At 33.9% G+C, this 25,424-nt stretch overlaps 1 protein-coding gene across 1 annotated transcript; it reads left to right on the top strand.

Moving 5' to 3' along the window:
• Positions 1–633: 633 nt before the first annotated feature.
• On the top strand, positions 634–25,206 carry LOC115888261. The gene is made up of 19 exons (XM_030907928.1): positions 634–791; positions 1,386–1,532; positions 3,795–3,984; positions 4,156–4,313; positions 5,819–6,045; positions 8,077–10,994; positions 11,049–11,275; positions 11,338–11,529; positions 13,625–14,013; positions 14,074–14,287; positions 15,913–16,374; positions 16,473–16,692; positions 17,921–18,124; positions 18,957–19,099; positions 19,162–19,282; positions 19,344–19,409; positions 19,569–19,684; positions 21,266–21,416; positions 23,970–25,206. The coding sequence occupies exons 2-19, from the start codon at positions 1,440–1,442 to the stop codon at positions 24,110–24,112; spliced, it is 6,234 nt and encodes a 2,077-aa protein (XP_030763788.1). The 5' UTR covers positions 634–791; positions 1,386–1,439; the 3' UTR covers positions 24,113–25,206.
• Positions 25,207–25,424: the final 218 nt, after the last annotated feature.

Genomic DNA, 25,424 nt, shown 5'->3' with positions numbered 1-25,424 from the left:
AAGAATTATACATAAAAAAATTGGTATAACGGTTATGCAGGGTAACTCAGATTTATGGTAAAATAATTTGTCATCACATTAAATATAAAATCGTTTAAAAATCAATAAAAAAATTCTCTCTAAAAATGTATAGTCAAAATAAATATTTATTTTTAAATAAAATATTTAATTTTGTTTTGTGATGAATGCGTCTTAAATAAAATATGTTTAGAAAAATATTGTCAAATTGTTATTTATTACTATGGAGGCTAAAAGGATTTCTTTTAAATAAAGGTTTTCTTTCGCTCCATATTTATTACTAATTTTAACTGTTTTTTTTTCGAATGTACCTCAAGTGTACAAACAATAATTCATTAAAAAGTACGCTTATGGGAATGTGACAAAATATATAATATATCTTATAAATATGCGTATTTTAAATTTATATTTCAGTTTCTCTAAATTGCATAATTATTTTAGATGTGTAAAGTTGTTTAATTTATTAATTTATCAGGAGAAAAATTTAAGTTAACATACGTTTCTGCCCTCTATGAGAAATTGTCAAAACTAACCTCTAATTATCCTGCAGAATTCTTTTTTCAATTGTGCGTCGAGGGCGTGTACTAAAGTGACACTTGTGACGTGTAATATTGATTTTCAGCTTGTAAGTCGGCGAACGCCATTTTGACAGAACTCTTAAAAATATTCTAAATTGTTAAATTTATAGAAAAATCCGCGTACATCTAATCTATATCGCGAGTGAACGCGTATTTATCTTCTTATTTGTTGTTGACCCATCTGGACGGACCAAGGTACATCAGTATTTCCCAAGTTGCTTTGTTCTAAGTTTGGTTTCATAATTTGATGTTTTCCTTTGACTGGCGAACAAACGAAATCAAAACCGTTATGTCGAACGAATACTTATAGCTCTTTGCTAACTGAAACGATTTTGAGGACTTTGCTAGTGTTATCATTTTAGAATTTGTAGAGTAGTAGTTATATTTTGGTTTGAGGCGTAATTAATATTGGTCTATTGTTTATATATCTTCTTTGATACATTTTATACAACCAATATTTCATACCTAGGTATAGACAGTTTTATTTTTTGTTCTAATTACATTTGTCCGGAGAAAGTGATTGTCTATCACAGGACTGGTACTTTAGTAGTTGTTTAATTAATATGAAAATACGGTATTTATTTTAATTTTGATTCTTGATTTTTAAATATCAAGTTGATGTAGATATTATTGCCATTTACTTTTATTTTTAATCTTATTATTAATACTCGAATTATTTAAAATCGTTGACGAGATATTGTACTGTGAAATATAGATATTTGTATAGTATATAAAATTTTGTTAAACAAATATTTAATGTGGCGTATTCTAACAAAGTTTTTACTTTAGAATTAGGGTTCGTTCTTGGGTTGTTGCCTATCTAAATGGTTGCGTGCGGACAGCATGTCTACATTGTCAGGAACTGCCTCCAAAGGAGAGAAATCGAAGCAGAAATTTCAGTCGCTGGATATAAATAGTTTATATAAAAGTAGCAGGGTAAGTTAACAGCCATATTATAACATTTACTACAAATATTTATCAGAATAACATTTTACAATTTTAACTTATTAGGAATTATTCTAATTTTTAGGGCATCTTTAATTTTAAGTTTGTAGATTTAGGACTATTGTTTATTTTATTAAGTTATTATATGTATATAACTAAATCCCTAGGGATAAGGCCTCAGAGTGAGTGTAGTATCAAAACAGCAATTCTGATAACTAAAATAACATGTAAAATGTAGAAAACTTCTGTAATTTCATAGTTTGTCTTTGAATTAATTACATTTTACAATAGATTCCTCTTTTGCATGAAACAATTATGGTTTTTATTACAGTACCAGCAAATGCTGTAATAATCAAAATTTATACACCACTAGTGTTGACTGTTAATTGAACGATAAAACAAAGTTTGTATTTTAATGTAAATAAAAGACATTAAAAAAATGTCCTTATAAAGTACCTATTTATATAGTTTACATTCTGCAATAGGTTTGGGGGTTTTATACCAATATTTTTAATATATAATTTAAATATATTGTAGTGAAACATTTTAGTGATTTAGCTTTGGGTGAAAACATAATTTTAATAGGAAATTATCATGACAATTTCTTGCTTGTCAACATCCAAGGACATCTCTTTTTTTCAACTATTTTCTAAAGGATAAGCAATAATTAACGCAATTTTTTACAGTAATTTTAACTGTTTCTGTAATTTGAAATTATTTAAATACTACTTTATTTAAATTTATATTTTTGGAATATCTGATACTTATACATTTACTGCTTTATTTGAAAGAACTGTATTTCCTATTATTGGTGAATTACACATTTTTATACGACAATCCATCTGTACTTATTTACACTTGCCAAGTGGAGGTAGAAAATATAGTATTTTTGTTGAGCGAAATTCCTATATGATTATTTTTTAAACATCTTTGTTTAGTTTTAGTATCTTTCTGTTTGCAATAAGACAAAATTTTGTTGTCCCAAGATTAGCTGTTTGTGGTCATTAATAAAATAGTTTACTTTTAGCAATAAGTAATTTTCCAAAGCATAGTAGGTAAATGGGATTATCAAAAAAATTTGTTGCTTATTGGTAAATTCATATTTTACATATCCTACCATGAAATAAGCTTTATTCTAAAGTTCTTTGTGTGATGACAGGAAAATAATTTTTATTGTAAAAATTACATTGTTTTTTAACTGTCACAGTTAAAGCCTGCTTGATTATATAAAATTTTCATTGTTTTGGTATTTGTTAACACTACTTGAGCATTCTAAACTCTACCTTTCTATTTTTTTTTATTAGAAATTCAATAATCACTTTTAGTTAAAACTGTTAGTCCAGGTGGCAGTGAATTTTGTGTACTTATTCCTTGTGGGTGAATATACAGGGTCGCTGATATGTATGGGAACGGTTTATTAGGTAAAATATACGAGGTACTGCAATAAGTTAAATATAAAAGTTATAGGGTTATACCTAGTATCAGATATTCTAGTAGCAATTTAAGTATACAGGGTCAGTCATAAAGTTTGATTTTTTTAAATGGAACCCCCTGTATATTATTACATATTTCGGTTCTTCCTTCAATTCTAAGCGAAAATCGAGATACACACAATGTACTTCAAACTAACTGTTTCTTTTCTTCTTTAGTTATTGTCTTTTGAATATATCTAAAATATCATTTAAACAATTCGATGTAATTAATTTAGATGTGTTTGGTTTAATTAAACGATGCCATTCTGCGGAAACTGTGATGCTTAATAATATTTGACATTAGTTTTCAAGATAGCATTTATAGATGAATAAAATGATATTATATCAAGTCTGGAAATTACAAAATTTTCGGTTAACATTTCAAAATCAAAGCTTCATAATTCGGAAATGGTTGAATTTTGGTACATTATGTGTATTACGATTTTTGCTTAAAATTGAAGGAAGAATTGAAATATGCAATAATATACAGGGGTTGCATTTAAAAAAAGTAAATTTTGATGTGCCACAACTTTATGACCGACTCTGTATACTTAAATTTACTACTAGCTAATAGACGTTTAAAAATCTTATAACTTTTATATTTAACTTTTTGCGGTACCTTGTATATTTTACCGAATAATCGATCGTTCTCATACATATCAGCGACCCTGTATAAAATTTTCTACCTACGTAACCCTGTTTGTTGTACTATAATGTCAATTAGCTGTAATAATTAATTCCTTAATAATATAGATTGGTAAAAAAAAGATGAAAATTGCAGGGTGAAAATACTGAGAAGCCAGCACAAAAGAGTTCAGCGAGCTACATTAAACATGGCATGCAAAGTTTGGGAAAAGTACCTAATGCGAGAAGGGCACCTGCTAATTTACCCTCTATAAAATCAGAACATAGCGAGTCAGGTGCAGCAGTTCCATTAGTGCCACCAGGGGCTACAGGATGGGGGAAACAAGGTGGGTAGATCTATTGTATACTCTATATAAAAGAAAATAACAATAATGCGAAATATAGGATATGAAATTTTATTTTACACATGAAGACTTGAAATAAATAATGTGCTAAGTGTCAAAATAATTATTTTAAGTTAATGACAATCAATAATAATTTTTTTATTAATATTTTAGAACAAGGTGGTACACAACAACCACCTCCAAATGTTCAGCAGAATGGAGCTCCACAGAATCACGTTGTAGCGCCACAAGTACCGGGACCACAGTTAACACCGCACCAGCAGGCCATTGCAATACCTTCAACCAATGCTATTCCACCACACAACAAACAGGTAACTATATAATTATTTATGATTTTGACATTACAGTGGTCATTGACATAAAAGATGCCAGTATATATATTTAAAATATTTGTTAGCATAGTTGGTTTGTTAGCACAGTTGTGTAGACCATTTAATGTCGATTAAAAGTTGTCTCTTGATATTTTGTCAATTTCTCCATGATGAGATAAATACAATTTTATTAATTTATCTTAATCCAAGACTTATAGCAACCTTTAAAATTTTTTAATGTTATTAAGCGGACCAATGTTATTAAGCGGACCAAAGTGTTAAAACTCATTGAAAAGTTCCGATACCGGGTGCGTCTTAAAAGTGGCTCACCCCTATAAATTTGTAATTTTTTCAGATAAAAAACGAGATTTGGAATGTTAGTATATGACACAAATTAGGATTGATTGACATATTTAATTGTTTTTGGTCACTTCCTGTTTCACCGGAAATGACTACAACTTTTGATTTTTAAATGACACCCTCGGTATTTTTTTATTTTATTTGATAGAAAATGACATTGTATAGAATGACATATCATATGTCAACTTTTGACATTTTCGCAAATGGTTTATTGGAAATCGTAATATGCGGTTCATAACGACAGTTTGATTCAAAAAACCAAGTTTGTGGTACCAAATTATTCGTAAAATAATGTTTTTTCTATACATATGACATGTCACTCTATTCAGAGTGTCATTTTCTATAGAATGAAGTAAAAATATACTGAGGCTGCCATTTAAAAATAAAAAGTTGTAGTCGTTTCCGGTGAAACAGGAAGTGACTAAAAACAATTGAATACGTCAATCAACCTTAATTTATGTCATATACTAACATACCAAATCTCGTTTTTTATATCTGAAAAAAATGAAAAAATTATAGTGATGAGCCACTTTTGAGACGCACCCGGTATACATGGTTTTGGAAATGCATAGTTCTAAAGTTACACAATATTAAAATTTAAAGAAAGAAGTGATGTTTAATGCTATCTCCAGCAAACTAAAAAAAATAATGATGTTTAAGATAATCACTAGGGACCTATTCTCTATCCCTTGGTTAGCAGGCAATTTTTTTTTTTGGCTTTGCCTAATTTGTTGAGCTTCTCTAGGCATTCTTTGACGAACTTCGAAGTGCTGCTTGACTATCAGATAAGATGGCTATTTCCTGTTTTTGATAGTTCCTATCTAAGATAAATTGTACGCGTCTTTCGATAGTGTAGATTTCTGCCTGTAGTATGCTTGGGGAGATGAAAGTTATAATAAATCGAAAAAGAAAAATTAGGACTAACCCTCTGTAGTTGTGAAATAAAGCAGAATCGGACCTATGTTGATACGAAAAAAAATCTTATTTTTACCTGAGGAATCTCTTATATATAAATAAATAATAGTTTATTGCCCAGCACGTCAATACCCAAATAAAAGACAAACAATAAATATAAATTCAAAAGTAAAAATAAAAACATATGTTTTTTGAAACATCCTATATGTTTTTTTGCAATTTTCTTGCAGTCTACGGTCACTGCTCCACCTGCCGGATCGTCCGCCGGGGACAAACTGTGGAGCGCGGTGATGGCAAGCGGACCGGCCGACGGGGTCCATCCTCCGGCGTACCAGAGCCCCCAGTTTCAGCACGAGTTTCCGACCTTGTCCGCTGGCGATGGTGTAGGCGGCTCAGGACCGCGGGCGGCGCCCGAATACGCGCCAACAGGGCCCGCTGGCGGCCAGCCCGGCTTAAGGTAAGCTTTCATTTTTGTTCGGCATTCAAAATAGTCGTATAACCGTTTTTAATTTTACCTTTTACTAGTCTATGTGTGTTATTAACTTTCAATGCGATAAATCACTATTGAAGTTAAACAGTATCGGACGTTTTGCATCGATGTTAAAATATCGAATATCGCTGGCGAAAAATCGATGTCTTTAAAACATCGATAAACATCGCCCAACACTACTTCATAGTGTAAGCAGGCACAGTAGTTAGTAGTTTACGATAATCGCAAAACAATTTCTGATACACGTGTTCAACTTTGAGTGATAAGTGATGGCGACAGCGCTGCCAGATTGTGATAGATTTATGGGAGGAATCTTAATGTAAAATTGGGAAACAATATTATCATTTTTTAAAGATTTTCCCGTTTTATTTTTATTTTAATAATGAATATTTTAGTAAATAATTGATTTATTTGTTTTATAGCTTATTTTACTTATTATATATTGGTAAAAATTACTCCATTATGAAGATTATTCTAAGCGCCTATTATGGATTATTTATTTATTTATTGATGTACCACTTACAACACCACAAGTGGTAATAACAAGTAACAGGGTGCCATTAATCCACAAACTAATCACAGAATTTACTAAAAAATTACTTTGAAGGTGGTATAATGTGCTTACCAATCAAACTTACTTCTCTGAGAGCAATCAAGGGCAACAAAACACCTTTATTGTCAGGTTCTCGTTCAAAATAATTTATCAGGGAAGCTGCAAGCTCTTTGCTTTGATTGTTTTAATGCTTCGGCATATTGTCAACAAACAATTTCAAGAAATGCAACACAAAAACTCGAGAATTTAGTTCTTAAAAGAACTGTTTGTGCTTAAAAGCACTATTTTAAAAAAAACTATAAAAATAGACAAAAAACTAAAATTAACCTAACCTAACTCACAAAGATTCAACAATACAATAATATACAAAATAATGACTGACATGATAATTGTCAAATAGTAAACGACAACGTTGCTGAACACGGCGCAGTGTGACCAATATAGCGATAATAAAATTCGGTTTAAACTAATTTTTGCAGCTTTAATCTAAATAAAATATAATGTTACAATAATTTGCTCTATAAAGTAAAATGAAGAGCTACTCGGTATCTTAAATCATACAACAAATTTAAACATTTTTGGCAAAATTTTGTTTAGTCAGGTTTATTGGCTTTAATGTCAATTTCGATATGATTGATGACGTGCATGGGAAAATGTTTTGCAATTAATATAGGTATTAATTCTATGCTTATTACTATTTTTAAGTTTGATGTATTATTTAGTTTTCGTATTATTATTTGAATAAAGTTCGTAAATTTTGCGTCCAATTTATCTGTTGTAGTCTAAAGCCCCGTTCTCAGAACGACGTCGTGTCACTGGCGACACAGTTTGACGTTTCAAATAACCAATGCTGTACTAAATTTAAAATTGACAGCTGTTTGAATTTTGTACAAATCTGATTGGTTCTCTTGATGTGTCGCTGGCGACACTCGCTGTTCTGAGAACGGGGCTTAAAGCTTCATTCAGAACGTCGCATTTAGTGGAATAAATTAGTAGTTTCAATTACACTTTATATTTTTTAATTGACAATCATTCATAATGTCTAAAAACACAATTAAAATTAATAGAATATCCTAGCAACAGCTTGCGGTAATCAGTTGTATCCATAGAGGAAGCCTAATATTTAGCTTATTAAACGATAAACTTTTGATTTCTGACAACATTTTCTCTTGACGGATGATAATCAAAGGCCAAGTATAATTAGTGGAAAAGTTTAAAGTTTTGTCGACTTTTTCCACTAATTGAAACTTCCTACCACTAATTTTAGCGTTCTGAATGCTTACATTCAAATTGGAGGATCAAACTACTATGCTAATTGAAACCACTAATTTATTCCACTAATTGCGAGGTTCTGAATGAATCTTAAGAATATTTAATCTACCCAAAGGAAGAAAAATTATATTTTTAATTGGCACAAATAGCGTATAACTAAACTTATATTACAGCCTCCGCCCGCAGACCGAAGGTTCATGGACACAAGGCGGGCAACGCCCTCCGGACGGTGCAGCCAGGCCCAGCTCGGCTATCCCGGCAACTGCACCACAGCTTCCGGTCCAGGCCGGCCGTCAACCTGAACATCTCCCACCGCAGGTGCGCGGCGTTCTACCGCCTTTTATGTACAAAAGTAGTTTTCCCCAAGGAAGTGCGACGACGGTAACTTCAAATCATCCCCACGCTCAGGCGCCTGCCCCTGGTATGGGCGGCAGACGCATGGCGGACAATCGTCCGCCACGTCTTCAAGACCGCGATGTGGCTCCCGAAGAGTTGACACCGCGCCCAATAATTCGCGAAGAGGAACTCAGCAAATTGGATGAGTTTGGTCCTGATATGGGTTGGGCAGTTTCTGATGACATCGACTACAATCAGAAATTAGCCTTTAGCGATGACGAAAGCGAGCGACCATCCAAGAAAGACTACAAGACGCCTCAGCAACAATACCAGCAACACAAACCCCAAGAGGTTAGAGTTGAACGTCAGACCCCACCCCGTCATTGGAATCCGCCAAGGCCTGACTATAGAGGCAGGCAGTCGGAAGAAGACGATATAATTGCACAAAAGCAACGACAGCACCAGAAAGAGGTAGATTTGATTATTCAGAGAGCTACCCACAGGAAACAGGAAGAGTTGAAAAGGAACGAGGAAAACAGACAACGGAAACTTCAAGAAATTGGAGAAAAAGTACGTGGAAAACATGACCGAGAATCCGATGTCGCCCCTATCAGTTCGACGAATGCTACTGCTAAGCCCGCTAATCATGTCGAGATCCCTTTACCAGATTTTCACAAAGATAAAGACAAAGAAAGTCAACCACGTCTTTCAAACGAAGCGGTTGTTAAAGATGATAACTCGTCATTTAGACAAATGACCCAGATAGAAGGAAAGAATTTTGCAAGAAAACCGCAGCAAAAACCCGATAGAGATCACCGTGACCAAAACGTACCAAACTTTTCTCGTCATTTCCAAAGCGATTTACCCCCCAGATTTTTAAGGCATCAGAGAAATAACGGTGCCTCACAACCAAATTATCAACATTATGATTCAAACAAATGGTCTTCAAGTATGCCTAGAGCTCCTAGTCGAAGCGGAAAATCTGAAAGTCCAGAGAGGCGTGATGATGATAGAAGAGATAAAGATTACAAAAGGCAAAGTTCTGAGGATAGCTACAGAAGCTCTCATCACGCTCAGCAAGATATGCGTAGGTCCCAAGATAATCACGGTTACGAGGATAATCATAATAAAATTGGACGCGAGGAAGGGAAATGGTCTAAAGATAAAGGTTTCGAAAGGAAGGATATTGAACGCGAGAATCATGATAAATTTGAGGAAAAACAAGAAAGGCCAGCGAGACCAGATAGTCGAGATTCTTACACTTCACACGCCTCTCATACTTCGCATGGTTCACAAGGCAGCAATCGCAGATCTCGGGATGGTGATATTAGGGAATCGATGAGTTCGTGGAATGAAGACGTAGAAGCGCATTATACAGAAAAACGAGAGAAAGAACAAATAAGAGAAGAGAAAAGACAAGTGTCTAACCTTGTTCCTGGTCCAATAACCCGTGATCGCATTGAAGCCGAAGACGTAAATGAAAAACGAAATTTGACTCAGTTAAAGAAGGGTGAAATGCCTATTCCTAAAAAAATTGACTCGTTTAAGAAGGAAGAAGTCCCGCCAACCAGTGAAAAGCTATCATGGGCGGATTATGTCCCTACTGAAGAGCCAGAAAACAAAAAAGATGATACCAAGCTAATTGCCGATACAAAAAAAGATGACTATAAAGAAAGACAGAATAGAAACAATAGAAATTTTTCGCAGAGTAAAAGTTGGGGTTCTGGAAATTCAGATTTCCACACAAAAGGACCGTCCTCATCATCGTGGGGTAAGCAACGGCCACCTTCTAGAAGTCATAAACACGGCGGTAGAGATTTTTACGGACACGGTACTGATAGTGATGGGTCTACTGACACCCATTCAATTGATTCCAAAGATTCCAAAGCGTTGCAAAAGAAAGTAACGGAAAAGGACGAAAAGAACCGAGATAACAAACACGAAAAGTTTTCGGGAGAACACAGGAAGCAACACGAAAAAACTGACAAGAAAGAAGGATATATTCCTCGCGGAGAACCTTCAAGGCATGGGCGAGGCGGTGGAAGTAACTTTAGAGGAAATAGAATGGGTGGTTTAGCTAAAAGGATTGATGGTTATGGACCGCCTCCTTCAAGAAGTCCGTTTGGTCATCACGAAGAACGAGACAAGAAAGTCGGTTCTGATGAAACTTCGTCTGATGCTACCGGCTCGGCACCTACATTAGATAAAGTTAAACAAAACCAAGAAGCTCTTGCTGCCGGTATCATCGGCAAGTCGCGTCAAGAAACTAACGAAGATAAAAACAAAAATAGACCCAAATACGAGAATAAACGGAACAAGTCTAAGAGCAGAAAAGATGAACTGGAAAAAGATAGTAACTCGGAACATTCTGATAGTAAGGATGGAGGAAGAAAACCTGTAAGCAGGTCATCTTCCCAAAAAGGAGGTCCTGGTGGAGTTGGTGACAGGCGAGTTGGTGGTGATAGACGTAATAATTCCTCTAGACCTCTCGTCGATAAGAGACCAAGTTACGAAAACAAGAAACCCGATGCTAAGCCTGATCCGCAAACTATGTTAACCAGTGCTATTGCTGACATTTCCTTAAAAGGTTCCGAGGATGACGATAAGGAGGAAAAGAATGTAAACGGAGATTCAGAAGGATTTCAAGAAGTGAAAAGTAAAAAGGCGATAAAGGAACGGCAAAAGGGCCCGGAAGAAAAGAAACCGGCTCCAAATAAAGTCGAGAATAAAGATGTAAAGCCAGACCGGAAACCAGGTAAGTTTTTTTAAATGTTTTCAAACTTCACTTACTTATTAATATTTTGTTTAGGTGGTATAACCTCTAAACCAAATAATCAGCAAATGACACAACAGCAAATTCAGAACATCCCTCCCCTTATGGCTACTCCAGTAAATCCACCACCAGTGCTTCCTCAATCTAAAAATCAGTACGACCAAAGATCGCGACAGAATAAATTGCCGCCCAGATTTGTGAAGCAAAAAATGCAGAAACAAATGCAACAACACATTATGAATGACGTTGGAGACATGGGCAAAGTATTTTTGTTTTCTTAATAGCGTTTTATAAAATTTAATGTTTTTTTTTTCATTGTTATTAGAATTCGCAGAGCGCCCATATGTATGGCATAAAAGAAAACGCACAGGTATCACCGACAATGTCAGGATGTGCGTGGGATAAACCATTAGGTTCCCAGCTGAGATCGACAGAAAGTGATGCAAATAATATGTTAACAGTATCTTTGGAGGCGGTGAAACTGGAAGTATCGTCCGCTACTTCTGGAAGCGATAAGGTACGTTGTATTTATAATAATAGAAAATTGGTCAAATATTAAAATGAGAAGTATAAATGTTGTGAGAAAAAGGTTCTCTAAAGAAAGACGATTTCTATTTACTTGTTCGTGAGAAAACTTTCCTAAAACATTATTTTTCGATTACTGTGTTAGTGAGTTTATTAATTAAACTTGATAGATTTACATACAGTTTGTTTAAAAAATTATCAAAAATAAGTAGGGTTAAAAGTAATAAAATATAACACTTTTAACTTTTGACAAAAACATTCTCTGTTGCTTTTTTTGCATCTGTGTAGATAGTTCTATGTTCTGAAAAGATTAAACGGTTGCTATTTGGTTACCATTAGTGGCATAACGTCCTATTGCTGCCAAAAGTCACTAACTAACATTTTTCCGAACAACCAAATTCAATCACTATGTTTTGAATCGGAGATTCGATTGCAAAAGTCATTAACTACGATTTCTGGCTATTTATGTTTTATTTTAGTACCGAATAGTTACTAACTATAACATCTTTATGCAATGCAATTCTTCTTTAGACGCATTTTTCTCGGAAGTAGTAAAAAGTAAGTTAGTGACTTTTGGCAGCAATGGGACGATAAGATGTTTGAGAATTTATTTTTGGGGAACGTTCCCTGTGAATAAACAAGCAAAGATCGAGAATTTACAATAATTAGCACAAAGGTTGGAAAATCAATCAGTTACTTGTTTAAGTATTATTTTGAATTTCAAGTTTTTTCTTATTATTCTCAAGAAATATTTAAATTTTGAGAACTTTTAGATCAAACTGAAGAAAGAAATTGAGATCAAACAAGTATTCAGAATATGTTACTCTTTTTCTAGGCATAATACAGAGACTACATACTGAAATTTGCAAATTAAAGTGACATACCAGTAGCTAAATCTCTATTATAAATGTATAATAAATGACTAAAGAATATAAGGACATGTAACGCCCATATACAGGCTAGAGCAGAATTTGTGACATTAGACGCCATTTTTTTGATGGCAAAGAATGAGTCATCAACTGGTTACCAGCGACAATTTTAGCAATTTTTAATAGCTTGTGTGTAGTGAACTTTGTATAAACTTAATTACAACGGTAATTAGTTGTTCAGCCCCCCTTTCAAGTGTAAAAACCGCAGCGATAAGAAAGAGCCAGGAGTTACGTTTCATAGGTAAAAAAACAGTCCGCTCCACCTTTTTAGCGTTTTCTCAGTTTTCTAATTGAATTCGATAATTATTTTTCTGATATTATACTAAGGGTCGGCATTTCTGGTCTAGGGTGCCGATTTTCGTGTGTACGAAGAGTACGGTCAACACGCTTAGTAAAATAAGATGTACTGAATAAAGATAGAAGACAAGTATTTTTCCAAGCGCATGGAATCTAGCGTCAAATTAAGTGATTATGTAATAAATACTTGGTATTTCTGCTCTCTCTGACTTACTAGATTGCAATAGCGATTCACTCCTATACATGTAAACGCCGACCCAAGGTTTCGCTTGCCATCAGGTTATGTACTTGATGTGTGCTATACGTCGATACTAGCTTTGTACCTTTTGTTAACATTTTAATAGGTTTTTTTCGTAATTAATTAGTACGATACCACCGTATACACCATAGGCGTAGTCAAAATATTTATCAAAAAATATAAATATCTCTTCAAACAGCTAAGTTAAGAAAAATATGTGCTACGACACTGTTTGGTGACAATTTGCTCTCGGGTGTTATTTGTCCTTGGATTCTTTAGTCATTGTATATAATAGTCTACTTGGGAATCCCCAAACTCCTAATTTCCGACCACGTTGTCGCTTACTAAATGTCTTATAATAAGGTGTATTCTAAATACTATAGAGAATATACTATTTTTTTACAAAACTTATGCTAAACACACTAAAAACACTAAAATAATGAATCACAAAAAAATAACAGGGAAAATTCTTAAACATGCTCGTTTGTGCTCATACTTGCTCTTGTAATGTTCTCTCACAATGAATCTATAAGCTCCCTCGTTACAAATATGAACGCTCTCTCTTTTACCACACTTCAAAATTTACGTTAATAATCTTGCTACAGTCATCTACTTTATTTTAGATTTTGCCTAAACAGTCGCAAATGGCTGACAAAAACCTATTGGACGGTAGTACTCCGCCAGTAAACACGATCATATTCGAGAATACCAACTTTAAATCCGCACCCGGCGCTCGCAGTACCGCTCGTAGTTCTGTGTCTTCAGTGGGAAGCGACAAAACCAGATCAAAATTAAGCGAGGACATCGATAATGGCGTTTTCAGAAAATCCACCATTAACGAACTACTACATAAAGCTGAAACAACTGGAAAAACTGAACCTATCCAGCTGACAGTTTTCAAGGAAGAGACTGATATGAAGCTGGACTTTTTCGGCACGGACTTGACCCATTTGACTGATGACAAGGGTACTAAAAATTTATGCGGTACCAAAAGTATGACTTCTGTAAACAGGTAGTTTCCCTATAAATTATTTAAATAGACGATATAACAATTTTTTATATATGTTATTAGCACAATATGCAACGCGGACTCCTTAAATATGAAAATTGCTTCGGTTAAGAAAGTTTGGGAAACTTCGGAGCAAGAATCTGAAGATACGAGCGGCATTACGTTTGGAGGGCCTGTTATCGAAACAGTATTTAAGGGGAGTGATGGCCAAGATGATAATCATGAAACGTACAGTCCAGGAAACAACCAGTCGGCTTCTACAACAAATGTATGCAAGGTATGTTATTCACTTTGTAATCAGATTTTACCAACAAAAAAATATGAGCTTGACTAATTTGAATCAGTTAAATAAATGGAATATTTTTGTACAATAAAAAAAATTAAATATTTTTCTTAGGATATATTCAAGTCTGTAAACAAGTTTTCGTATTTTTTCTGTCGCTGATATTTTTTACTTACTGAGTTCTTGAAGCTAACAGACTTGTAGCTAACTATACATCCATTGTTTTTCATCAGTAGGTAAATGTAGATTTTTTTTATTATATTCTCTATGTATCAATATTAGTGATGTAACGGATATAAATGTTTATACATTCAGAAACGCACATGGCATATTTGTCGTCAGTATTCGAGTAAATTGATAAGAAATACAGTATGATTACAATTCCCATAGAAATTTACATATAAACTGACAGCGATCTTCATATCATAGCTATCGCTGACGGCGTTTTTTTTCGATCATATTGTATTATACAAAATATTACAGATGTTATAATAATTATGAAATAATAACTTTAAATCTTGTTTCCTAAAAGAAGTTTAATAATGGAATATCTTGTTTGTATTAGTATTTTCATTTAATCAAAGATGATTTTTTTGAAGTTAAATAATGTTTCATTTATGTATTGATTGGTGAACATTTTAGAGAAAAATACATTAGATAATATATGGTTAAATACATTATTTGTCAAAAAAGATTTCATAAAAAAATATCTTTTTTTATTATAATTTTTAGTTTCCTAAAAAATTATAATTTTTAGTTTAAAATAAAAGAACTAGGTATGTAAAGACTGACAAAAGTTTTAAGAAGAATATTAATTATAAATTTAATAACAAATCAAACTTATACCAAATGTAAAAGCGAAGTATTGGGGGCGGGTTACAAATAACATAATTACAATTATTATTGGTGTAATTTGCAATTTGTTAATTGATTGATAATTGATTATGTAAAATTACAAGGCTAATATTTGCAATAAAAAATACAATATATTCATATTTTTTTGTCTATTTTATTTAATATTACATATATACAATTCATATATTCTTTCGAATGTTGAGGTTCGCATAAATTATGTGAATATTCGCGAATGCGGATATTTGTTAATTCTATGGAGTGTAGAGATGAGGACCAAAATATCTCTTATGGGACTTTCTTTGAAAAAGCGCTCACAAAAATGGGAAGAATAAGCGTTTACCAAATGACCACAGTGGCGCTAATGACGCATTAATCTAAAAAATAAAAACCATAGATAAGAAAATAAAAGTAACAAAACCAAACATTACCCAAAAACGCTTTGTTTTTATTTTTTAGATTATAAAACAATTATTTTTATATATTAGAGGTCCAGTTTATTGCCGCTGAATAAAAATCGATAATTTATTTTATGTGCCATGAAAATAAAATTTGTATTTTTTTGAAACCCGCGCCTTCACGTCAAATATTTATCTCTTTTGAATCATTTCCTGTTTTGAAAATTTTCGGCGCATATTTCGCCATCTTAAGTGTTCCCTTTTTATGACCATTTTTTAATGCACGAAGATATTTCCCCTTACCTCTACACTCCATGGTTGCATTACTAGTATCAATACCATTCAGCAGCAATGAATTACTTTTTTCAGGTTAAACCAACTCAGCAAATCTCTAGTGGAGCAGGCCAAGTGGCTTCCTCCACTTCTCAACAGCAACATTCGGCTATTGTTGGTCATCCGATTCTATTAAACCCTCCTTTATCTCCACCCCCGATGGCCTCGGCGCCCGTTGGTGTTTCTCTAGGACCTCAGCCTTACGCCACCAACCAACACCTCGCTAGTTATCAGGCAGCTACCGGTCAAGGCGTGGCCGCCGCAGGTTCGGCCCAGTTTAGTATATCGGCCGTTCCATCGCCTCCGACAGTTTTGTATAACTCGACGCAGCAATTGCCATCGGCGAATTTATACGGGGCGTTTATGCAACCCACCGATCAAACGAGTCTACTGGGTGGACAAGGTCATGCCAGAGCGGGTGGTTTCGGTCAATATCCTACTGTAGGAGCATACCATGGCATTGGTCAAGCAGCGAACTCTCATTATAATACACAGTCGGTAAGTTTTATCGGTTAAAAAAAAATTTTAATGCGATTTAATAATTTAAAAATGACTTTAATTTTTATTTTAAATAAAACAACAATATTTTTTTATAGGTTTACCTGCAAACTGCCGCACACGCACCGCCGACGGCTCAAGCACCACCAGAATTATATCCCTCGATGAACAGTTTGAGCAGCTATCGTATGTCAGCTGCCCCGCCTTTCGGACAAAATCCCCCTCTCAACAACCCCACAACTGTGCTAATTAGTTCTACAAGCAACAGCTTAATGTCGGCAAGCGTCAAACCCAGTAGTCATCAAATTGGTGCAATTGGTAAGAAAATATTTTAGTAAAACCAAAAATGAATATCCCAATTGGCAATTCAAATAAATAAGTTACATGTAGGGAATGCAATCCCGCAAATGCGGGATCCCTCTCAGATTCCGCGGGATTTACCGTGCGGGATCCGCGGGATCGACACATTACTACTGGGTAACCGAATCGATCTCGATCAAGGTCAAACCGCTTCATTCCGGGCCGATGCATCGACGCTCGGAACCCGGGAGATTTCTTTCTGGCGTAGGTATGTGCGTAAGTGAAGAAAAGCGTTTACCTAGTACTTGTGGACAATTTCTTCAAATAAACTGCCGTACATAATTTTATTATCGGGACAAACAAAAATTTAGGGTAAATTTAAAGTTGAATATCTCTTGAACTAAAAATGATTTTGAGATGCGGTTTGGAGCAGGTTTTAGATGCATCTATTGTGATTAAGATGCTATGTGGTTTTCGAAAATATATTTAGCGAATTCTCGTATACAGGGTGTTTTATACGAGTGAAAATTTGGTAAAGAATATTTTTTACCGCAAATTTACAATTTTAAAAAAATCGAAATTTTTACCATTTACGACTAATCTGTCTTGAAATTAGAAAAAACAATTTGATCGGTTTTTAATTTTTTTTTGTTATAAGGAAAATACGACGTTTTTTTGAAAAATATGCATTTTTAGTCATACATATTACGTATGGCCCTAAATGGTACAAAAAGCTTTGTACATTCTGCATATGCCAAAAAATTATTGATATAGAGTGTATCTAAAAGCAGATAACTAACACAAGTTAAAAAAAAACTTCAACATCAGAATAATATTTTTATTTATAAAATAAGTAGATAAATTATAATAAAATTTAAGTTTATTTAATATTAAATATATTTTTTGAACACCCTGTATACATCGGTCCAAATTTCTGTACAGCTAGTTTAAGATACACGCTATATCAATATATTGTGGGCCTATGCAAAATGTACAATGCCTTTTGTACCACTTAGGACCAAATGTATGACTATTGTTTACTGTCCCGCAATTTTGCGGATCCGCGGGATTGATTGCTTTAATCCCTGGATTGCATTCCCTAGTTACATGTCTTTTTTCACATATTGTCGCCCTCCTTACAAAGTAACTAACATTTTGAAAATTTTACAGCAGAACGTCTTTTAGTGTGATCTAAAAATTAACTTTTGTAGATAAGCCGATTATTATTGTTCCTAATATTTTCTAGGAACTAAAGCGGGCGGTGTTGGTCAGGCTTACCAACAATCGCAGCAAAGCCAACAGGTTTATATGACTTACGATCCGTCGATACAGGCAGCCAACTATCTTCCTGGGGCCGGGGTGATGCAACGAGGACCAGCGGGACCTCCAGTTCAGAACAGTGTTGTACCTGGCCTGCAACCTTCATCATCCTACTATTCAGGATCGACAGGTATATATATATCAGTATACATATTTAATTTTTTGAAACTAGAATGGGAATGTACAATAGTTTTAAGTTATACTGACTAGAAAAATATTAATAAACTTGGGGAGGACTTTGTTTTATTTGTTATTTTTAATATACAGAAATCAGTTTTAAATGCAGTTCATACCAATTGACCAGTACAGCGTTGCCCACTTTTACATATTTTCTTTTAATCAAAATATTTTAGGAAACAAAAATAAATTAATTATAAATATATAAATAGTTATTGTTTACATCAACAAAAATTGCCTCCTTAACAGCACTTAAGGAACATAAAAGGCCATTACTACCGCTTTCCCGTTCAAACTATTATAATAAGATTGCGATGAGTTTTTTGCAGTAGCTATTAAGCTATCTTGTACACTTCGCCATAAAAGAGGTTCTAAAAAGAACAATGTTTGGCTGCAAGGTCTGCTAGTAAAGATTTTTAGTCTTAAAGTATCATAACATAGTTCATTTAAATCAAAAACTCGTAATACAAAGCTAAAGTGTCAAAACGAATGACAATGTCAAGAAATTAATAAATAAATGAGGCAACTTGACATTTTTTTACAGCAGAGTTACCACCTGAATCTCTAGCGGGAAATTTAAATTCCAGTTAGTCAGCCTGGCGCTGAATATGTCCATGGTTGGCAACAATGAATTTAAAAACCGCGCTCTCGATTACGTAACTTAAAATTTAATGCGTGTCGTTTATATTTGGGACTTTTCGCAAGTTGAAACCATTTAATATATCTAAAATTAAATCTATAACGTTAACAACATAGGCGAAGTAAAATATTTGTTCTTTTCTCAGGAGGTCAGAGTGGCTATTTTCAGCAACCTGGTAATTCATCAATGCCTTCTGCAGCACAACTACCACAGCATCAAGCTGGGTACGGTCTCCAAGGCAACGTATTTGGAACTCATAATCAATCTCACACTAACACAGCAATGCAGGTAATTTATTTCAAGGCTTACTGGCACCAACTTTAGTTAAGTTTTTAATTATTTATTTATAGGGCTATTCAAGTTTTTTGTCTCCCCATATGCAAATGGCTCTCAGCGCTCAGCAGTTTCGCTCCGCGGCTGCAGCCGGATTAACTAATCCTTACCATAAGGGCAACATGCAATCTGTTAGTGGTCAGTATTACATCCCTTTTTTGCCTTAACTATTTTTATAACTATGTATCTTTTTTAACAGATCAAGGTCAAAGACCACAGCAATTAAAAAGTCCCGGCAGTCAAGAAACGTCGATTTTTAATCCTGGTAAATGGCTTTTTTAACCTAGAAGTCAATATTTTTCGATCCTGTGTTGGATTTTTTTTAAATAGCTGCAGAACATTAATTATTTTTAGTTCTAAACACTAAAAATTATAAAAATAGTTTTATGTACGAAGGTGTATTTTTTATTATTCTCCTTTTTAGCTCCGCAAATACCTTCTCCTAAATCACGACAGAGTAACAAACATATACCACAACAGTCTAGCCCGACTTCTCAAAGGAAATACTTCTATCAAGGAGTTACAAATCAGCAATCTACAGTAAGTAAAAATAATAGAATTTTCTTTGGATATATCGTCGCCTTCCACACAAAGTGTCGTAACTAAAATTTTGAAAATTTTACAGTAGGGCGAAAAAATTGTCTTTTTGTGTGATCTAACAGTTCCCACAGTATCGTAACTGTACCAGCCAAGTTATGCTCTGGACAAAAGTTAATTTCAGATTAGAGGTGTGTAGTTAGTTCATGGACGAACTAGTTCCAATGAACTATTCCGACCCTGAAATGAAAGGAACTAGTTCCTGGTTTCTCAAAGAACTAGTTCCTCAGGACCTTCCGGCGGCGGTAGATCGGCTAGCGCGCGTAGCCCGATGCTAAGCAGGAGTGGGGAGTGGCAGCCGTAAGTTATCGGATCCGGACCTAGAGGAACTAAATAAAAGACTACTTTACGTATGGATCAGCTATCGATGCGCGATCGATGCTTGGCAAGAGTGCCAGCCGTATGTTATCAGATCCGGACCTAAAGGAACTAGGGGAACTAAGTAAAGGACTAGTTTACGTACGGATCGGCCAGCGCGATTGATGCTAGGCAGGCGTGGAGAGTGCCAGCCGTATGTTATCGGATCCGGACCTAGAGGAACTAATTAAAAGACTAGTACACGGGAATTTATTCAATCGGCAGATCCGAGATATAATACAAGGCGACGACGATGGATTCGGCCTTGTCTATTGCAACAGCCGGCGTAATTACCACAGAAAATTGTCGTGGATACTGTTTTTGATTTTTAGTTTGTTCTTTAAATATTTTATGGGAATGTTTCACTTTAGGTCCCTAAAATTAAGAAATATCTTATAAAACGAAGTAGATATTCTAAATTTTTAGACAAAAACAAAAAGCTTGAAGTGAGGAAAAATACAATTTTTCGTAATATTTGCTTCAATTGATTTGTGATATAGTTTTTTAAACTCTGATTTGAGTTTCTTTTTTATTTTTTTTATCTGCTATAAAACTTACCTATATGTTTTTAACATACACAATTACAGGTCTCGTTATATTTCGTACATTATAAAAATTATACAGATCATACTGTGAATAGTGCTGACTGACAATGACACCCATTAGCAAGCAACGGGGATGTCAATGTTAGTCGAGAACTATTGTGAACTAAAGACCTAGTTCAAGGAATTATTCCTCTGGAGGAACTAGAATTCCCACCTCTATTTCAGATTACACTAAAAGATGTTTTTTTTTCAGCTTTTCGGCTCTGTAAAATTTTCAAAATGTTGGTTACGGCACTTTCCGTGGAAGACGACGATATGTATGTCAATAAATATCGTGTTTTTTTTTATAAGAAAGAGGCACAGGAAATAATATATTTTTGTAAATAAGTCCTCTCAATATATTAAGATTTTCAATGAAATATTCCAGCTTTTATATTCTTTTCAGTGTAATTTTTATTATACTTTTTTTAGGACACTGTAATATTTAAAAAAACGAATCAATGTTGAAAAGTGCCATAATTTACTTCTGCATTGTATCTGCAGTACCAATCATTTCTATTTATGATATTGTAGCTTATGTGAAAGTGAAATATAAAATTTTTATTTGCAAATTTTTTTCTAGATTCAACAAAGATACCCAACCCCTATTCAAAGACCAATTAATTGTCATCAACAAAATATGAATTCAGTTCAGAACAACGGATCAAATATTTCAAAACATAATAGGAACAATCCCAATAAACCACCAAATAAACAATATTATGGTGGTCAGAGTAAGTAATATTGCTTATATATTGTTTCTTTTATGTATTAACGATTTGCCGTCCCTGAATAGCATATTATTGTACCGAAAAGTTTCATATTGTATAGTAAAGAAAAGAACCTCGCAATTATTGGAATAAATTAGTGGTTTCAATTACACTTTATACTTTTTAGTTTAAGATCATTCACAATATTTGAAAAAACACAATTTAAATTAATAGAATATCCAGGCAACAGCTTCGCGTTAATGTGGGTATTCACCTGCAACAGTATTCACTACACAAGTTTGTGTAGTCAGCACGTTGCGCCGAACCGAACCGAACGCGCCAAACATTTTCCGAAGCTTGTCGGTAAACGGGATTTGCTCAAAAGAATTTGTTCGTTGGCCGGTGTTCAGTGGATACGGCAGTTTTGAACGTTCGTTGTGTTTGGGGTATTTTTAAACTGTACCTAGCTATGGAGTGGAACAGAGAAAAGTGTTTAGAGTTAATTGATGAGTTTGAAAGGCGGCCTATTTTATTAAATTAATAATTAATTATTAAATTAATTAAATTCTTCTTATGCATATAATCTAGGTCACTAAGTAAGGCCATATTATATTGACGGCGCAAAAAGAGGCGCCTTGCCCACATTTTTCGTCCTTTCCTTTTTTTCTCTTTTTTGATACCCGCTAATGCCTCTATAATTAAAAAGGACCAGCGGCTAAGGTAATATCAGATGCATCCTTATCGACAAACACACTAACACTGATTACTGGTGGGAACGCAGCGAACACCGCAAACAGGCGGAACGCTCCGCGCAAAATGTTTTGTTGCAGGTTGTTTGGAGTGCGCGGCGCGTTTGGTTTGTTCGGAGTGTTTTGTTGCAAGTGAATACGCACCTTTAGATGTATCCATAGAGAAAGCCTAATAAGTGGAAAAGTTAAAAATTTGGTAACTTTTTCTACTAATTGAAAATGTCTACCACTAATTTTGACGTTATGAATGCTTACATTGAATTTAAAGTAATAAACTTGTACGCTAATTGAAACCACTAATTTATTCCACTAATTGCGAGGTTCTGAATGAAGCTTTAGACTTTGTTAGAAACATTGATTAAAAAGACGAAGTGTTGGATCACATGTTTACATTACTTCAATCATATTTAAGTATGAGCTGTCATTTTTCAAATAAACCAATAAAATTGCACAAAATCAGTGACGAACGACACATAACGGATGCACATCTGTCATGCTTTGTCTGTCGTTTTTGTGCAACTTTAGTGGCTTATTTCAAAATTGACATATCATATTTCAACCTCATTGGAGTGATGACCAGACTTAAGCTTGATTTTCATGCATCCCTTGTCCGACGATACGTTGATACAATATTAATTTTATTGGTTGAATTTAAAGGCTTCGATTGGTTAACCGTTTCTAACCAATCGAAGTCTTTAAATTCAACCAATAAAATGAATATCGTATCGTCGGACAACGGATGCATGAAAATCAAGCCTTATACCGTCTGCCTACTTATGTACCGGATGCGTTTTTCCATAATATACCATGTAGAAAGCATAGGGTCTCTAAGCTCCGCCTCCAAGCTTATTTCAGCATTAAAGATGTCTCTAACGCGATATAGAATGGAATAGGATAATGTGCCAAATGCGGTATAGTATGGAGTAGGCTTGATCTGACTTCTTGATTTAACTTAACTCTACACCTATATTTGTCGGGTTTCAATGATTTAGGGAAGATAGTTTTGAAGATCAGCATTTTTTATTGAAAACGAATATGGAAAAAATTTTAGGTTTAACACAGAAAAAGAAAAGCTAGAAATATTAACACGATTTAATAATATGGTCACATCATATAAATATTGATACATATCGGCAGTTAAAAACAATTCTCACAAATATTACAATAAACTGTAAAAAAAAACAAGTATTTTAAAGTACAACCAAGAGCTTTATTCTAAAGAACTTATGGTTCGCGCTCGCAAGAAAGGCTCATCTGGAAGGCCATCAGAAGAGAACAGACTAAAAAAGAAAAAATGGTGCTTGGGCATAAATATCACCGAAAATACCCCAAATCCCAAAGGACATTGGTATTTTAATGTTTGTAATTAAAGCTGAGCAGTGCAGTTTAACAGGAAATAGCAATGTTTTTTTATTATTTTTTGTTTAAGTGTCTTATATTTTAATGATTAATTTCATTAAAATGTAAGTATGTTATTTTTGTTGATATTTCGTTTGTTTTATATTTGTAGTCATGTTTTTAATATAATGACAAAGAATAGACATACCTATACTATTTTACATGAGTGAATATTACAGTTTATACTATCAAAGGTTACGCCAGTAATGCGACTACGAACTATACCCGATTTTGGAGCATTTCCCAATTCCATTCTATACCGCGTTAGAGTCATCTTCACTGCTGAACTAAGCTTGGGAGCGGGACTTAGAGACCTTATGCTCTCTTTATGGCATATTATGGAAATACGCGTACCGGATCTATAATATAAAATACTATTCTTCGGAGGTTTTTTTTATCAAAAGTAAATATACTTATGTTTTTCCATTAGATAATCCAGTTTCTACAGGCCAAAACGACAAATCGGACGATTCCAAAATATCTGACTGTTCTGCTACTAAAACCGTCAGCGCCACAGCTTCGGACCTCTCCAAGGACAATTTGAAAGAGGAAACCCAAGTTTTAAAAGATTAGAGACGTTTTTTATTTTTAAGTATAAAATGATTTTATTTCGTGTAAATTAGTAGCAGTTATTAAAAAAATAATACGTTTATTCGCGTTTACCGAGAAAAGAAAAGGTGTATTCGTATTATGACAAGAGAAAAGTGTATTTAATATAAATTATTTATTAATGTGTAACGACTTTTAGTCGGTCCGTGCCACACGGCACCACTTCTATAAACTGTACTAACTCAAGCTTTGTGTATGTGAAATAATAACAGTGGTTGTAAGCAAGAAGAAAAAACGTAAGAAACGCAGACCGCTGTAAAGGGTCAAGGAAAAAAAAATATTTATTGCTCGTTGATGGTCATATCAGTTGACTAAATTTCTCACGGGGGCGGTAGTTAGAGCTAGCGCTGTAGCTTTGCTTTATTTTTTATCTCATTTTTTTTCCTATAGGGTAGGCCAAATAGTTCGCAACAAATGGGATATTTTCTATTATTGAGCTATTGAAAAGAAGTTTGTAGGAACTTCGGGCTGTCAAAATTTATTGGTTATACTGAAGAAATTCTGTATAATTTAAAAAAAAATTGTCCCATTTGTTGCAAACTTTTTGGCGGACCCTGTAGATGGTAACGATAATATTTCTAGCATAATTTTATACGGTGTGTTGGAAGAGCTGTAAAATTTCGATTTTGAGAGAAAGTAATATAATTAACTTGTGAATGAAATGAAATTAACTTTAAAAAGGTTTCTGAAAGATTTTTGTTACAAGTTTACTGTTCTCTAAAGTCAGAAATGTCCTTTCTCTGTATTTATTAAATTCATCTCTTTACCAACACTGGTGTGCGAGCGCGAGAGATACGAGTGAAGGTGTGTGTATTGCCTATATGAAGAAAATCTTATATGTATATATTAAATCTTTTCATATAGACAACTATATACGTGAGCAGTGGAGAAGCACAGGTAGAGCTGTTAAAAGACTAAAAAAAAAGAGAACTGCACGCATATTTGTTAGGTATCGAACTTTTTTGTTTCTCCTTTACAGTATCATAAATTCACTCAGAAATAAATTATTATTAAGATATTATTTAAACAGTTATAGTAAATAAATGGTTTAAATAGAAGATATGATTATTATTCAAACAATTGAATAGAGTACCAATTCATTTTTTTTTTGTTATGCAATAAATAATACATAACTTTTCCTTATTTTGACATTTGACAGCATATGGTAACGCTTTGGCTTGAAAAATACTATTGCATTTGATACATATCGGTTGTATATCTGGAGCTGTATTATAGTGCATATTTAGGACATCTAAGTCTAAAACATATAAAGCTT

The sequence above is a fragment of the Sitophilus oryzae genome, unplaced genomic scaffold (genome assembly GCF_002938485.1).
Source record: "Sitophilus oryzae breed Bouriz unplaced genomic scaffold, Soryzae_2.0 scaffold_690_pilon_pilon, whole genome shotgun sequence".
NCBI classification, from domain to species: Eukaryota; Metazoa; Arthropoda; class Insecta; order Coleoptera; family Curculionidae; genus Sitophilus; species Sitophilus oryzae.
Note: the sequence above shows the minus strand (reverse complement) of the source record. Positions and strands in the feature narration are given on the sequence as shown.

Excerpts from the sequence above, each read along its gene's own strand:
- LOC115888261 (XM_030907928.1), top strand. The coding sequence starts at position 1,440 with ATGTCTACATTGTCAGGAACTGCCTCCAAAGGAGAGAAATCGAAGCAG. Across the intron at positions 6,046-8,076 it reads GGCGGCCAGCCCGGCTTAAG|CCTCCGCCCGCAGACCGAAG; the intron begins GTAAGCTTTCAT and ends CTTATATTACAG. Across the intron at positions 19,685-21,265 it reads TTACAAATCAGCAATCTACA|ATTCAACAAAGATACCCAAC; the intron begins GTAAGTAAAAAT and ends ATTTTTTTCTAG.